A 17,347-nucleotide genomic window follows, 5' to 3' on the forward strand; every position below is an offset into this window, starting at 1 on the left:
TCTCTTCCCTTTTTTAAATATGTAAATTTTAATCTGTTTTTAAATTATTAGTGTGTTTTAATCTGTCTGGGCCAAAATGATTTAATTTGATTTTATCTGGTTTTTAAATTTTTTGTATCTATGTATTTTATTGTTTGGCTGTTCACCGCCCTGAGTCCTTCGGGAGTAGGGCAGTATACAAATCAAATAAACTAAACTAAACTAAACTAACTCAATTCTTATTTCTTGTTAGCTAGTTTCTAGATATTCCTTATAAATAACTTGTGACATCCAATAGTAGGTCTGTTTTAAAATTAAGCATGAAAACAGTTCAATTTTAAGAAATATTGAAAGAAAAACAGTTTCTTATACATCACAATCTCTGAAAACAAAGCAAAAGAATGGCATTTTTTATTGTACCAAAAACATCACAATCTACTTTTCAATATTGTTTAATGTGATTATATAAACCACATGATACATATAATTCACTGTATTTGACACTGTTCTAATCATGTGCAAAAGAATTGGAATTTGAAAATAAGTACTGTAACTGAAAGTTAATATCTAAATACTTGGCTCTCAAATAGTTGTACTCTTATAATAGATAAAAAAAATAGCAGTTTTGAGAAAAAAAACTTGAAAATTTATACATTTAAATAATACTGCAATCTTAAATATTTGTGCTATATATGTGTGTGTGTAATTGGAGGTGCAAAATGTATGCTGCATGTATACTGTATGAATTGAATGGATAGATGAATGAATGATCTAGTTTATGATGTTGAACTCCATAGGTATTGTAAAATTTAATATTCATTATTGGCATTTAATGTAATGCTACCTAGAGTTGAGTCCTTTTAATTTCTAACTGACTAGCATTTATCAACTGAATGTTTCACCCCTCTCCACAAATCTGTAGGAAGTTAAAACCCTCAGAAAAGATGAGAATGCTGAGAACAAATGAAGTCCCATTATACAATTGTAGGTTATTTCACCCAGCACTGATTGTAACACTGATTGTACCCCCTTTATATAAACATTAATTTATTTGGAATTCTGGTTGAGATTAATTTTAGGAAATTAACTAGAGAAAAAAATATATTCTGCAAAACATTCATGTTTAAGAAACCTAGTGTGTGTGTGTGTTAGTCCCAATTGAGTGCTGGATAGTGGAGCTAAGGGCTTTAGTGGCTCTGTGTGTGTGTGTGTGTACACACATCCCTCCCAATCTTGTACCATTAAATGTGATCAATCTAAATTTTAAGTGCAATTTCCCAAATTCCTCATCATGTCTCCAATACTTCACTACTGTATAAGCTGGAATGATAAGAGGAGGCTAGAATATGGCAAGCTGTATTTCTTTACTAGTTGGAGCTGACACTTTTCCCTTCTTAGTTTTCCTGGCATTAGAAGACAGATCTCAAAGTGGGTTGAAGCAAGCAGTTTACAGCACACACTCCTAGGATTTTCCCTCACTATCTTTGGACTATGAGCAAGCAAGGGTCAAATTTAAGTAACATATGCTTAATATAGACTGTCAAAAGGATGCTTGTAATATCTCTCAGCTTCCCATGGCAGACAGCAAGAGATAAACTCTGACACCAGCTTCTTATACAGTGTGAGGAAAATCAGTTTTTAAATGAGTGCAACTGTTTAATAGACAAATTGAGACATGTGGAATGTGGCCTTGCAACTCAAAGGGCATATGCTAAGTTTTATCAGAACAATCCAAAACAACCCCTGAATCATAAGATGCAAATGTTTCTTCTAACCAGGGCCACTGTTCTCTAGATAACAAAAGGGTAGGAAGTAGCCTGAGATCTATTAGGTAATTACTTATGAATATCTATGCATGTATCATTTCTCCTTGCTTTTTGCATTATTTTCCCCTTTGTTCTGAAATTATGGGTGCAACTCTTATCTGCAGGGATGTGTTTCCCACTATTCTTCTGGAGGAGAGCTCCTCCGGTATATACTAACAGATCACGGCAGTGAATCTAATTATTTGCTTTGGGTTTTGATTCCAGAATAGCTTCACATCCCATATCAGAAAGGGACTTTAACCTTATCAGAAAGGGACTTTAAACTTAAGCCCAATGTAAATGCTATACCTTCAGTTCTTCTGGCTCAAAAATACAAAAAAAAACCAAATAAACCCCATACCCCATACGAGTACCGGTAGGTCCTTGTGACATGTTCTTCTGTATTTCCAGTTTTATACAGAACCCTGAAATGCTCTGACTTTACTTTTGACTAGCAAAATACAACAATCAACAGTATAAATAATTTCTACTTCCCAATTTCAACCCTGAGATAACATATAAGATTGCCATGTAAAACCAGGCAAAAAAATAATTAAGAGAAATTGAACGTGCCTGCGTATCGGTAACCAGAAATGGATGAGGCTCTGAATTAACCATTTGCTTTGGAATGTAAATGCCATGTCAGCTGTTGTACTATATTTTTTTTAGGTTTTGTAAGAGAAGTTTGTAATTCTTAAATCCTTTTTGGAAAATTTTATTTTATTTACAAATATACATGAGTACATGTATATGTGTATATATGTATTTGCATTGCATTTGTATTTTACGCTGTTATTTCAAAGTTTATATTATCCAGATTGCTAATTTTAATTTGTTGTTGTTGCATATGTGTAGCCTAAACAAACCCTTTAGCATATTTTGATTTAATATTGTCTTTCAGCCAATTATTTTTTGGTCTATATGTACTTTCCTTAACAATCTTGAGATGGTCAATTTAGTTTTGGATATTTGAGTATCAATTCTCTTGTACTGGCTAATGACCACAGTAAAATTAAGTAAGTAAATATAAACCCCCCTCCCCCAGGTATTCAGACGGATTAAAATTAATACTTTAATATAAGGATTTGTGGCTGCAGCAGTTCTGTTTCAAATAAAATGAAGGCTTGATTTTAACTACCTTTTGTTGAAATAACATTAAAGAATAAGGAGACTTCACGAATATAATGTTGCAGGGATTTCTTTTTTCATTGCATTACAGAACTGCCATATGTTTATTACCTAATCTAACACAGAACTAGTGTCTGTGTTTCAATTAACATTAAGGCTTCAGAGATTCTAGGATGATGGTTCCAAACTTGCCTTCTGATCAGGGCTCCAAAGCAGAGAACATGTCAATAAGTACAGTGGTAGAGCTTGTTCCTTATTAAAAATTACAAAGATTTCAGGGTTATGAATATCATCAACCACACTATCGTAGAGTTTCATACTGCTTGCGTTAATTAATGGTGGCGCCACATAACTCCGATTGCCCCTTGTGTACGACCCTGTTACAACTTCTGCTTCAAACATACAGATCAAATGGTCCATTTCACATTTTTCTCTGGTATCTGCTATAAGTTTCCGGGGGTTCTTTTTAAAATATATGCCAGCTCCATATTTCTGATCTGAAAAACAGCACAAAATGCAGGCTGTTTTACCATATTTTTATTATTATAGCAATATAAACGAGTAGCTGCAGTATCTTTTGTCTTTCAACCATATACTAGGTAGAATCATAAGGACTAATTTGACTGCAGTAAACAAACTTGGGAACCATGCTGAAAATAACCACTAAAATAATCACACATAACAATTAAAAATAGAGTAATTAAAGCTGAGGTTGGAGAGGTGGGTCTCATTAATTCTCAGGCTAGAACGAGAGGTAATTGTATTTTGGTATACCACAGCCAACAAATAACAAGCTAATCTGATAATTCAAATGGGTAAGAGGTAGAAGTCTAGAGTTTATACGGTACTCTGGAACATAGATATATGGTCTGCAGTGGAGAATCAGCTACTATGTTTGAGGCTGAATTCTTGCTTACCCTCCAGTTTCTAATCTTTCTGGGAATCTTCTACCTAGAATACCGAGAAGTGAATTAAGAGTTAAATGCAGGGGTGAAATGTTACCTGTTCGCACCAGTTCGGGCGAACCGGTAGTGGTGGCGGCATGTGGTTTGGAGAACCGGTAGCGGCAGCAGCGCAAAGCTCTGTCCACCCGCCCGGACATCATTACTTCCTGGTTTTAACCAGGAAGTAAACTTTTTTTTACTCTCTGCGCATGTGCAGAAGCGTTTGAACATGCGCAGAGGGTCCAAGTGTGCATGTGACATGTGCGTGCGAGCGAAGCAAGCACTTCCGAACCAGTAGGGAAGGTAAGTAGATTTCACCCCTGGTTAAATTTCTGATAGTCTGTAATTTACTGCCAAGTCTGAATATGAAGCCTAAGGGGACACAAGAGAGGCACCACAATCTAGTCCTGTTAGTTTGGATTCCTTACACTTAAGAATGAAAACTCCAGTCTTGTTTCTCACCAGTATAGAAATTATAATTTAAGAACCAGTTGTAAAATACTAATTTTTAAGACATGTTTGTGTTGTTTCAAAGATATTCAATTTGCACATGAATAAGGTATTTAATATGCTGAAAAATATTCTGCACTTCTTACAGCATTACAGCAACGTATGTGGTTTACCTTGTGATGAGGAGTAAGTTTTCTGAAATCCAGTTTTGCATACCAGGCTACAATACTGAGCAGGGACATGATGGTACAATCTATGACATACAGGCATTCCAGTATTTCTTCCTTCTATTCTCCTTTTTACCCTTTGGAAAGCAGATTCTAAAAGAGGGTTATGTATTTTCTCTATCTGTAATAAAAATGAAAGGTAAGGATGTGCCCTTTTGTTACCAGTAGTAAAATGAGTATGAGTGTAATTCCCCTGGCAACCAGTAGAAACTTGTTTTTCCAGCAAACCTTTCCTCACACGAGAGATGCTGCCTGGTATGTGTCTCCAGGATTCTGGAGGAAATCCAGGTACTTGAATCAAAGAAACATCTCATTCCAGGATTATCTGTTTTCTGTACAAATAAATCGATGTTCAATCAAGATTTTGTTGCAGAATATGGATTTGTTTTCTGTGAAAGCCTGTCTATTTTTCCATTCACAATAGGAATTAGTTTGTTTGTTAGTTGTTATCCTTTTTCAGATTTGTCATAAATTTATTAGTTTTATTTAGATGCATATTTTGGAATTCTGTAGCCTCTTCTGAAATTTAGCTTGAGCTCATGATTTATAGGAGACTGACATCATCTTATGATTTGCTCTGAGTGATACATTTTCTATTCCTCCCAAGGCTGGTGTTTGATTAAACACACACGTGGAAAGGCCTGGAAAGCTTTATGAGTTGACACATATATACACACAGACACACAGATATAAGCTACAGTTGTATCAGGTTTACAATTCGTTCCCAAGTTTCCATAAGCAGGGAATCCTCAGTTTAAAGGATGCTCCTGATAATGGAAGGGAGAAGAAGGCGAGTTATGCTAACTCCTACAGGCCAATATGACTCAATAAAAGCTATAGAGCTGTATGGAAGATCAGGTTTGGAGCTGAAAAATGGGAAATCAACAAGTCAGATGGATTAAATAACCTTAAATTCCTCAGATGGATTAAATAATCTTTTTTTTCCCCCTTCATGGAAGGCTAACCCGAGATTCAAAATTGACATTGTTAGCATTGAACAGTCAGCTGCTTCACAGAAAGGGAGAAGTGACAACCAGTTAATGTCCAGTTTAACTTGCAGTTTGGGTCATCCAGAGACTTTGTGTCAATGAAACCCTGTCAATCATTACATTGATTTCAATCTTGTTTAAGTTTTGGTTAATTTGATACACGTATAATGCAACACAATCTTTTCCTAGCATTATTTTGCCATTCACCTTTAGAACCTGGAGGCCGGCTTTTTCGAGCTGTTTTTCTTTGTCTTTAAATTCTTGAAGGTAAGATTCTATTGGGGTGATTTGATAAAAGCATCTGTTTGTCATCTCTAGATCCCCTTCCTGATGAAGATGGCTCTCCAAAGATCCTGAATGCAAATAATACACTGGTTAATAAAAATGAAACCAAGTTTTAAACCAAGATAAAAATTTAACCAAGATTTAAACCAGACTGAAAAATAAACTCAAAAGCAATGGGATGATGCTCTTTAATTCCATTTGTTCTATAAAAGGGGAAAAAAATTAAATATAGTATAATGCTCTGCAATAACTTGCCCTAAAAAATTTTGTGCTAACATAAAAAGATAATAAAATACAATTTTAAAAAAATAAACCAAAGCCATAATAATAACCATAATACCAATAGCAACTGTAGAAAATAAAAGAATAAAAATTGAGAGTATATGTACATCCCCCACTCCCACCCCACATTCATTCAAACAAGAAAAACATTTTAAACAACTTTATTTGGTATTTCTCACTAGGGATATCTGTACAAATGATATTTCTAAGATGAAATAAGGAAAAAATAGTTAATTTAGCCAACACTTGACTAAAATATTTTTTTGTTTACTATATGTTGTTTCAAAGTTCTGATCCCCTGTGGATTCCAGTGATAGAATAAAAGATGTATCAATTTTATTAGAATTTGCAATATGAAACCTGGTAGCTGATCACAAAGATTAAATAATACTCTAACACTGCATCGGTTTATATGATTTAACAAAATAGGGACAAGAAGCCATCTTCTGGCTTTCTGAAAAAGACGGTTGCGTGATTTTCTCAGAGCAGAACATGTTCAGACTATCATTGTACAATTCTGCTATTTTAATTTATCTGACATGGATTTCTATTACTTTCTACATTATAAGAATAAAGTCATGATGTACATGTTTAAAGGTACAACTTATGTCTGTGCAGTTTTGTCTCGGCATTCTGCCCGTCCACTGTTTGCTCTTTTTAGCAAGCATTAGGCAATTCAGAGTGAAATGCTATAACAAAACTCCTTTTAAGTTCAGTGAAGAGTACATACATTTCTAAAATTGCTGTTTCTAAATACTAGAAGTCTGCTTTTAAAAAGTTAATTAAACCAAGATTTTCAGTGAATTATTCTGTCAATTGTTAAAGGTTAGATTAATTTCTGTTATCAATGGAATATGCTTATGCAACTCTACGTACCATCCATCTTAAGAGGTTCTTGCTTGGCTGTTGACTGCAGCATGAATTCAATTGCAAAGGCTGCATCAATCACAGCTCGGGGAGAGCCTTCGATCTCTAGGGCTGTCCCTGCTCCACTTACACTCTCCAGGATGGTAATGCCAAAATGCTGCTGGAGATGAGACAGTTCAAGAGGCTGGACATTGCTCAGGTTTAAAATGTTGTGGTTTCTTATAACAATCTGTCCAGTTTCCTCAACCAATATGATATCTCTGAGCCACTGTCCTGCCTTCTCCAAAATATCATGGCTGCGTCCTATCAGTTCCACAAAAGGCCCATTTCTTTCAAAACTTGGACTGGTTTGGACATCAGTCTGTAGCTCTGCTTAAAAAAAGAAAGAAAGAAAAATTTGCACTGCTGAATGATTGCATCCAAATGGGTGCAATCCATGGGAAAAAAAATTATGCTGGTAGGTGACAGGAAAGGATAGTTAGTGATAAGACTAGAGAGTTCCAAAAAAGTGATAACCATTTGGAGGCTCAAGAAGGAATGAGAATGACCAGAACATTGAGATAATTTGGTCATAAAGACAGAATGACTAAGAATCAATTGCAAAACAGATGTAGGGAGAAAAAAAATGAATTGGTCAAGAGGAAAGGGAACTCTTTAGATGAAGTAGATGAAATTCTCAAAAACAAGTGAAAAGTTTAAAGAACAATAAACAGCATATGAAGTGGTGTGTCGTTATAATTTTGAGATATTTAATATGATTTTATACAATAAATATTGTACAATTTCTGCAATTTTTAAGACACAATTACCCAGGAGCTTTCACTGAGAAAAATCTTGCTTTTAGACAAGATTATATAAGATTAAGAATTGAGAGTTTTTAAGGTTTTCCAGCTTTTAAAATCTAAAGGAAATTCCCCCTCCCTGAAATGCTTCCTCCCTCCTATCTTGACTAATTTTCCCCCCGGCTTTTCTTTTATCCCACCCATCTTTCAGCTTCTCCTTCTATGGCTGGTTCTCACAGTATACCAATACACAACTTCTTAAACCATTGGTTGCTGACTAAACCAGAGTTTGCGGGGTTCACCTTCTATATTAAACCAAAACCCAGATTTTACAAACACAATACACAGGATCACCATCATTGTCAAAAGCAATGACACTGATGATGAGTAAATGGGATATACTGAATCACTGTCAACAAAATTGTTTAGTTCAAAGTTGTTAAGCTCCACGTTCTTAATGTTTCAATCATTGGACAGGGTCTTGACAAAGAATCTATTTCAGGTCATTGAACTTAATTAAGCCAAGAATTCCCATAAATTTTAAGCCTCCGATTTATTTTTACCCATTGTGTCAATATTGCTGCAATCCATCTTTTCTTCTAATTTGTTCTTCACTGACATAAGCTTGGCACAGAAAGCCTTTAAAAGGGGGAAAATAATGATTAATCAGCATAATATGACTACTAGTTTGGAATTTTGTTTTTGCTCATATAATACCATGGACATTACAGCAAATGGCAATTAAAATAATAATCAGTTTTAAATAAGATGTTTCTCCCCAATATTGAATGCTTGGAATAGATTGGAAACTCAGTTGGTGAAGTCATGTTTACGGACACAAACATAAAGAATAAGAAGATACAACTGATGTTAACAGTTTAGCTGACATTTACAATAGAAGACTGATTTAAGGTCCCAGAAAGTGTGTGATATGTCATTCGTACTAACTAGTAAATGAAATAGTTATTCTCTGCGGATTTTTAACACTGTTTCCTTGGCTGAGATTTTTGGGTAGGGAAAGGTCTAGAACTCATGCTGACTTCAAAGGATTATTGCAGACTGGTCACAACAAGATATATTGCAATTTCTTTTAAAATTGCATTTCTTTAGCAACATGCAAAGTATTGTTCAGGAAGCTATTTTTCTTTGGGCAGGTACCTCCTTTATTATTAAGACTTTTCTCCATGCTTGGTCTATTAACTTCTTGATTGTTTTTATATAATCAAAGAATGAAAAGGATCTCTAAAATGATCGAATCCAGTTTCTGACCAATGCAGGAAATCCTCTATTACAGTACAAATCGCTAAATTCTTAACCAGCTTTTTTAGCGAATGCTGCTAGTGAAGAAGGGATCCTCACTTTCTAAGGCAAGGTATTTTGTGGTCAACAAGCTGTCAGAAAAATAATTTGGGGTTCCAACTCGAACTGGGGCTGTGCAAGAATAAATAAAAATGAGATCCAGATAGCTGTGAGGAAAGAAGAAAAAAATTTTTTTGGTTTGATTTATATGCCACCCTTCTCCAGAGACTCAGGGTGGCTTACAATGCGTTAAGCAATAGCCTTCATACTTTTGTATATTTATACAAAGTCAGCTTATTGCCCCCACAATCCAGGTCCTATTTATTCCTAAAAGCAAAATAATTTGCATTTAGGGGCAGGCTGCAGAGAAATGGGGTACAGATTTTCATAGGGGGAGCTTGTCCGGGGTGTGGAAGTGTCTGCGTGCTGATTCTAGGGTGACACTTGAGGGGCATGTGTCTGTATAGGTATGAATTCTTGTGAACATACAGTTCCGCAGGGAGGCCTAATTTAATTAACTGTGTTTGCAGACCTTAACCCAGGGGTGAAATCCAGCAGGTTCTGACAGGTTCTGGACAACCAGTAGCGGAAATTTTGAGTAGTTCAGAGAACCAGCGAATACCACCTCTGGCTGACCCCAGAGTGGGGTGGAAATGGAGATTTTGCAATATCCTTCCCCTAGAGTGGAGTAGGAATGGAGATTTTGCAGTATCCTTCCCCTGGAGTGGGGTGGGAATGGAGATTTTGCAGTATCCTTCCCCTAGAGTGGGGTGGGAATGGAGATTTTGCGATATCCTTCCCCTGCCATGCCAACCAAGGCACGCCCACCAAGCCATGCCCACAGAACCTGTAGTAAAAATATTTGAATTTCACCACTGCCTTAACCTTTGAAATGTGGTTTAGGTCTTATTTGGAAGTTTGAAGAAGTTTGGCTAAAGTACTAGTATTTTCCCCGTTTGCTATTTTCACTTGATCAATTTAGTTTCAGCTTGATTGTCAATTATCTAGTGGAGACGCTGATTCTCAGACGATTGTGGATTCTGTTAAAGTGTTAAGGAAAGATGGAAACAGTATAAAGAATAAAATAAATTTGGATATAAAACTTCTCACAAAGCCTATACTTTTTTAGTGCTTTCTTCTTATTTGAGCTACAAATTTATAACCTAACTTTGAAGAGAAAGAAAACAAAGATCCTCCATTCAAAAATCAGAAAATGGTTATTACACCATAACATAATTATCCTTTCTTCAAGCTTCAAGGTTTCCTCATAGATTTGGCCTCCGAGAGCCTTACCTTTTCTGTTAACCCACCTTATAGTTAAACTTTTCCTAATCTGTCTGAAAATGGTGCATATGGCTAAAGAGTAGAGACAGAATAAACTAATCAGTTGGGTTGCTAGACAAATGTTCAAGCATAAATTTCAAGGCTTCCAGCCAAACAGTGGGCAGCTCTTTGTCTGGGATTATATGAGAATTCCTATCCTGGGCAGGGAGTTGGACATCCAAGGTATTTTCCAAGTCTTTGATTCTATGATATTCATAGAATTTAAATGTCTTCAAAAAAAACCCCACCACCTCCTACAAAGGACAAAAATATTAGCAGATATCAATATTTCCAAGGGCTATGCAAATCATGCCAATAACTATATTTTCCAGAGCATCGAAAAGCAACTCTCTATCTTTTAATAGTTTCATTCATAATAGTGCAAGGAGAGTAACTTGAGTCTCATGGGTAATACTGACTGATAATACCATATGCTTTCCTTAGACCCCTTGCAAGGAATATTCAATAGCTTACTTCATAAACATCAATGTTGTCCAGAGATATCACAATGTAGACATCCAGCTTCTTCCCAGTTTGTTCCTCTGCAAAGTGCATGATTTCTTCCACCATAATTTCGGCCACCTCATTACTTGGTAAATGTAAATCTTTAATTCCAAGAGGAGGAAAAGCAATGGATGACAACTGTTGTTCCCGAGTCTTGGAAAGCCCTTTAGAAATGGCTGTTTTTAATACCTGCCAGAAAGAAATTCAATTATATATACGTTGATCTTCTCCCAAATTCATACAAACGAAACGCTGTAAAGTGAATAGGAAATAACTATCACCTCTTGCCTGCTGCCTTCAAAGTAAGATGGCCAAGCCACATGGAGCACATGTTCACAATTGAGATTGAATCCTTTTGTGTATATGAAATTGGGCCTCTCTGATGGAAGTTTTTGTAACTCCGAGAGAAATTGTTCCTGCAAAGCTGGACCTGCCTTTTCCAAAATTGCTCTTGAAACCACTCCTTGAAAAAGATCATCTTGCACAGTCACAGAATTAATAATTATAGCAGCCTGGAAGAGAGCAATGTAAAATGTGAAACTTTTCATGCCATTTTCATGCCAGGTTTCTACAGACAAGAAATTCTATACTATTCCATCAACAGCAAGAAATCTTAATAATCTCCCCATCTTCATAAGGACAGGACATATATCCAGTGGTGGGATTCAGACAGTTCGCACCACTTTGGGAGAACTGGTTGTTAGCTTTCTGAGCAGTTATTGGAAGAAATTATTAGGGCAGAGAACCAGTTGTTAAATTACTTGAATCCCACTACTGCGTATATCTACAAGAAAGGTTCTGTAAGGTTTAGGGACTTCTAGAGATAATTTGAGGTATGCACAAAGGGAATCTTAGGATATATTCAAACAGAATATCCTGTTGAATAAATAGCAACAAATTTAATGTTGGATGTGGCCCATGTATCTTCCACATAATATAATTTTCAGTAGAGCAACAAGAAGTCTAGTAGTTTTCTGCATTGGAATAAAAAAAAAATATTCTTGGCATGCCAATACATCTACAAGAAACATTATAATCCACAAGACTTACTTGCTGTGTTTCTATATCCCCTTTTTTGATCTGCAGGCAGAGTTCATTGACTGTGATAGAATCAGTAATACCTGACGGAGGCACAATATCGTTAACCCCCAGAAGATCTTCGCAAGCCCTTTTCATGACATCAGCTGTGGTCTCATCAATGTTTACAAGGTGGATTTCTTGCAAGTAGCCAAATAATGGAGCAAGTTGAACAAAGTTCCTGATTGTCTGTACAATCACTTGAGCGCACCAATCCTGAGGAAAATTGAAGATCCCTGAACTCAGCGCAGGAATGGCCACAGACTTGATATTGTTTTCTGGAGCATTCACATATTTCAGAACATTTATTATGGCAGCTTCCAACTTGAGGCAACATTCCTCCTTCTGATCTTCTGACCACCTTGGACCTACCGCATGGATAACCTGCTTACACGGCAGTCTTCCTCCGCTAGTGACCACAATCTGGCCAGCACTGAGTGGACCATTCTTTTCAATAAAAAGTTTGCACTGCTCTTCAATTTCTGGCCCACCGGCTTTCAGGAGAGCAAATGCCAGACCTCCAAAATGGTGCAGGTATTCATTGGCTGCATTCACCAAAGCATCGGCCTCATGTCTCGTGAGATCATCTACCCAAACGGAAACTTCCACTCCTTCCTTTAGGCTTTTCCTATATACTTCCATGGGATTCCTTATGCTCTTAAGGACACAGATACAGCCAAACTTCTTCTGAAGCAGGCTGCACAAGTAATTCTCTCTCCTCTTAAGAACTGCATAAATGCTGTTACTGATGGGAATCAATAGCATTTCCTCATCCACCGGGATCCTAATTTCTAGGGAGATAAATGGAAATTAACTTTTGGTGGGTTGTGCAAATATGTACATAGATTCCCACTGTTCATTTTTGAAGATTTTATTCCCTCCTGACCCAGGGAAGAAAACTACTTGCCAGTATATAATTTCTGCAGAATGCTATCTTTCCCTAACATAAATTACCTAGTGATCTTGTGACATTTTTTTTTAATTTGATTTATATGCTGCCCTTCTCCGGAGACTCAGGGCGGCATACAATGCGCTAAGCAATAGCCTTCATTCTTTTGTATATTTATACAAAGTCAGCTTATTGCCCCCACAACTGGTCCTCAATTTACCTACCTTAGAAAGGATGGAAGGCTGAGTCAACTTTGAGCCTTGGCGAGATTCGAACCTGCAGTAATTGCAGGCAGCTGATCTTAATAACCAGCTTAATAACAGGGTGCCTTAGATCACTGTACTATCAAGGCTCTTTAAGCATTCCCATTTGTTTGCTATTGAGCCTTGGTAGTACAGTGGTCTAAGGCACCCTGTTATTAAGCTGGTTATTAAGACCAGCTGCCTGCAATTACTGCAGGTTCGAATCTCGCCAAGGTTCAAGGTTGACTCAGCCTTCCATCCTTTCTAAGGTAGGTAAATTGAGGACCCAGTTGTGGGGGCAATAAGCTGACTTTGTATAAATATACAAAAGGATGAAGGCTATTGCTGAGCACATTGTAAGCCGCCCTGATTCTCCGGAGAAGGGCGGCATATAAATCGAATTTTAAAAAAAAATTGATACAAAGGAAGTCAGCTGAATGCCAGCAATGGAATTTGTGGCTGGAATGGAATGCCAAGAGCAGATGGATACACTGTTCATTTCTCTTAAACAGGGAGCTACCTATCCTTCAAATCAATAGAGTTAAAAAGAGGATCAAAAATATCAAGGAGAATCAACCTTAATATACTTGCTATATAATGGGGATCCAAGTACCCAAGTACAGATATTTTAGATTGCAAAGATTCTGTAACCTATTCCCTTTTTCTTTGCAACACATCTGCATATTGACACTTTCTGAGATCCTAGCTTTCTTGATTATCCATTTAGAGGTTGAGACACCCTAACAAAATGGTATAAAACTGCTTAACAGCTATCACATGTGAATTAGAGATCTAGAAGAAAAGCAATTATGGATACATTCAGGGCTCTGCTTATATTTGGCAGTACATGTGTGATGTTGTACATACAACTTGATGATGCAGGATGGAAATTTTTAGTATGAAGATCTTGAGTACAGAAACCCTGAGAGAAATTATAAGGACCCTCAGTGAAAATTGTATTACTAAAAGACACAAAGACTATTTACCTGCATTGGCTTTTTTAGTAGTCTCAGAACTGAAAGTCTGTGAAAATAATAGCAAAGCAATCAGAATTAGTCTCTCTTAATGTCTAAACTAGAGCTATTGACATTAATGTTTATGAATGTGATCCTTATTTGCAAATCCTCAGTTTAATAATTTCTCTTCTGAAACAATACACTAAAAGGAGACAAAGATTTTAATCCATTATGCTGTACAAACCATATGCTAAATTAACATATTTATTTATAAGTAACCCTGACTGAATTTAATGAGATTTATTTTCAGAATGTACACAGGGTGATCCCTCCTTCCTTCCTTCCTTCCTTCCTTCCTTCCTTCCTTCCTTCCTTCCTTCCTTCCTTCTTTTCTCTTTTCTTTCTTTTCTTTCCCACCCACGGTCACTTAGTTTGAGATGGGTGGCCATATAAGTTTGATTAAATAAGTAAATAATACATTTTTATCTCGATCTTTTGTCTGTCTGTCTATCACTATGTTTATTATCTATCTATCTATCTATCTATCTATCTATCTATCTATCTAATCTATCATCTATCTATACCTAATCTTCATTTCTGTTATAGACCAGTATAAAATACAATCAGAAAAAAATTACATTCAAAAAATTACATTCATTTTTATGTCCTGCAAGTTTCAGTGTTACACTGAACACTGAAACTTGCAGGAGATAAAAAAATAACTAAAAGTTAGCATTGCTAACACAATACTATAATATTAAAACAGAGTTATGTGTAGAAAAATTGTTTCCCAATACTGCAAACTAAAGGGAGGCTCTGAAGCCCAGAAAAGGGTGTAAAAACAGATAAATAATAAAAACAAAAGAGGAATTCTAAGTAAGATTACTCATTTTCAGTAGTCTTAATTATCTGTTTTGAGTTTTCATTGCTACCAGACAAAACCTAGCAACATTGTTTGTAATAAACAGTTCCTTATATGAGACAAATGAAGAAGAAAACTTTTATCATGACTTATAACACAATAGAGAAAATGTAAGTTTTTCAACTTCACTGGCAATAGGGGAATATAAACACATGTGCCTGGTTTCTGCTACAACATGAACGGGTTCTCATGTGAAATCTTCCAATAATAAGAGAAGAAAGTAAAATTGCAAGCTGACTCTTAGAAAGGCAAGGCGGGGGGGAGGGAGAGAGAGAGAGAAAATGTCTTTTGAAAGAAGATTACATGTTTCTTTAAGCATTTAAGCATAGCTCCTAGCGACCGGTAAGATCCCACAGAGTTGGTCTCCTCAGGGTCCCGTCAGCTAAACAATGCCGGCTGGCGGGCCCGCGGGGGAGGGCTTTCTCTGTGGCTGCCCCAGCTCTCTGGAACCAGTTACCTCCTGAGGTCTGGACCATCTCCACCCTATTGGCCTTCCGAAAAGCGATGAAGACCTGGCTCTTTTGGCAGGCCTGGGGCCGTTGATCTCGCTGTTGCGATCTGGAGAGATCCGGCCATGAATGGTGTGAATGGGTTTTAATTGTTTTTAATGGTTTAACTTTTAATGTTTTATATATGGTTTTTAAATGCATTGTAAACCGCCTTGAGTCTTCGGAGAAAGGCGGCATACAAGTTGAACAAATAAATAAATAAATAAATAAATTTTGGCAACACTGTGAAAAGCACTGCACACTTCAACAAACATGTGTAACTCATTGTACACAGAAATGTTTTATCATTTGCCATCCTCCATCTTTGCTCCCAGTGGCTATACAGTCCCAAAGTGGTTATTGAGCTGGATATGCCAGTGATCACAAATGCCTGGCTGGACAATTTTCCTGGTTGGACGTTTAATTCCAAGGAGAAATCTAATGTGAATGTGTAATGGGGCCTTTTTAGTGGGGGAAAAATATTTTGGAACACCTTAACACAGTTTGGTCCTTTCACATCAATTTTAAGCTTCCCCTGCCTTTTCCCAAGTCTATGTCCACTGGCTCTTCTTCCATCATAAACTGGGAAAGCTCTGTTTGAACCTTTCTTTCTATTCACTTACTAGTAATTTCATCATGTTCCCCATTTTGATCCTGTTCTTCCTGGTGGCCTCTTAGTTGTCCTTATTTTCTTCTTCCATTTCCCTGGGTTGAGAGCTAGGAACTGCCTTCAACTCACCAGTCACCTCCCTTAGAATCTTTTGGCCCAGTTACCAAGGAGATCCCTGCCAGAAACTCCATGCCATTGTCAAGTTGCTTCTTACCATTAATTCAGGGGTGAAGAAATGCTGGGCTAGTTCCCACCAGGCCATTGATCAAAGATAAGGGGGATTGCAATCCAACAAATTCTGGGCAACTGAAGATCTCTAACCTGGCAGGAAAAAAAAATTAGGAATACTTGGGTGTCTGTCAATTCTCTTAATCTCTATACAGGTAGTCCTTGATTTACAACAGTTCATTTAGTGACTGAAGTTACAGTGGCACTGAAAATAGTGACTTATGACCATTTTTCACACTTATGACCATTGCAGCATCCCCATGTTTATGTGATTTGAATTCAGATACTTGGCAACTGGTTCACAGTTATGAAAGTTGCAGTGTCCTGGGATCACGTAATCAAATTTTGCGATCTTCTGACAAGCAAAGTCAATGGGGAAGCCAGATTCACTTAACAACCGTGTTACTAATTTAAGAACTGTAGTGATTCACTTAACAAATGGGGCAAGAAAAGCCATAAAATGGGACAAAACTCACCGAACAAATTTCTCACTTAGCAACATAAATTCTGGGCTCATTTGTGGTCACAAGTCGAGGACTACCTGTATTTTAATTAATACATTCTAGTCTTGCCTTAACCATGAAAGCTAGCTGGGTGTCTTTGAATGATTCATTCTCTCAGCAAGATTTCAGGAATGGTTTTCCTTTGCATTCTTCCTGGGGCTAAGAGCAGGTGACTGGCCCAAGGTCACCCAGCTGGCTTCATGCCTAAGGCGGGAGAACATCTCAGCAAGTCCCAATTTCTAGCCTACTGCTTTAACCACTACACCAAAGTGGCTCTAAGGCCAAGATAATTGTGTTTTGCTCATCTGTGCTCAGACACAAAAGAACAGGTAGTCCTCAACTTACAGAATAGAGCCCCAAATTTATCGTTAAGTGAGAAATTTGTTAAGTGAGCTTTGCCCCATTTTGCAATTTTTCTTGCCACGTTTGTTAAGTGAATCATTGCAGTTGTTAGTCACACAGTTGTTCAGTGAATCTGGCTTCCCCACTGACTTTGCTCATCAGAAGGTTGCAAAAGGTGATCACATAACCCTGGGACACCGCAACCCATCATAAATGTGAATCAGTT

General features: G+C 37.0%; 1 protein-coding gene across 1 annotated transcript; it reads right to left on the reverse strand.

Moving 5' to 3' along the window:
* Positions 1–3,080: 3,080 nt before the first annotated feature.
* Positions 3,081–16,085, reverse strand: PARP9 (poly(ADP-ribose) polymerase family member 9). The gene is made up of 10 exons (XM_070957074.1): positions 16,062–16,085; positions 14,059–14,095; positions 11,915–12,732; positions 11,146–11,376; positions 10,835–11,053; positions 8,302–8,377; positions 6,966–7,328; positions 5,730–5,875; positions 4,480–4,654; positions 3,081–3,409 (listed from the first exon to the last, which is right to left on the reverse strand). Exons 1-10 carry the CDS (start codon positions 16,083–16,085, stop codon positions 3,081–3,083), a joined length of 2,418 nt encoding a protein of 805 aa, XP_070813175.1.
* Positions 16,086–17,347: the final 1,262 nt, after the last annotated feature.

The sequence above is a fragment of the Pituophis catenifer genome, unplaced genomic scaffold, assembly GCF_029215685.1.
Source record: "Pituophis catenifer annectens isolate HBS135680 unplaced genomic scaffold, rPitCat1.0.hap2 SCAF_1, whole genome shotgun sequence".
NCBI classification, from domain to species: Eukaryota; Metazoa; Chordata; class Lepidosauria; order Squamata; family Colubridae; genus Pituophis; species Pituophis catenifer.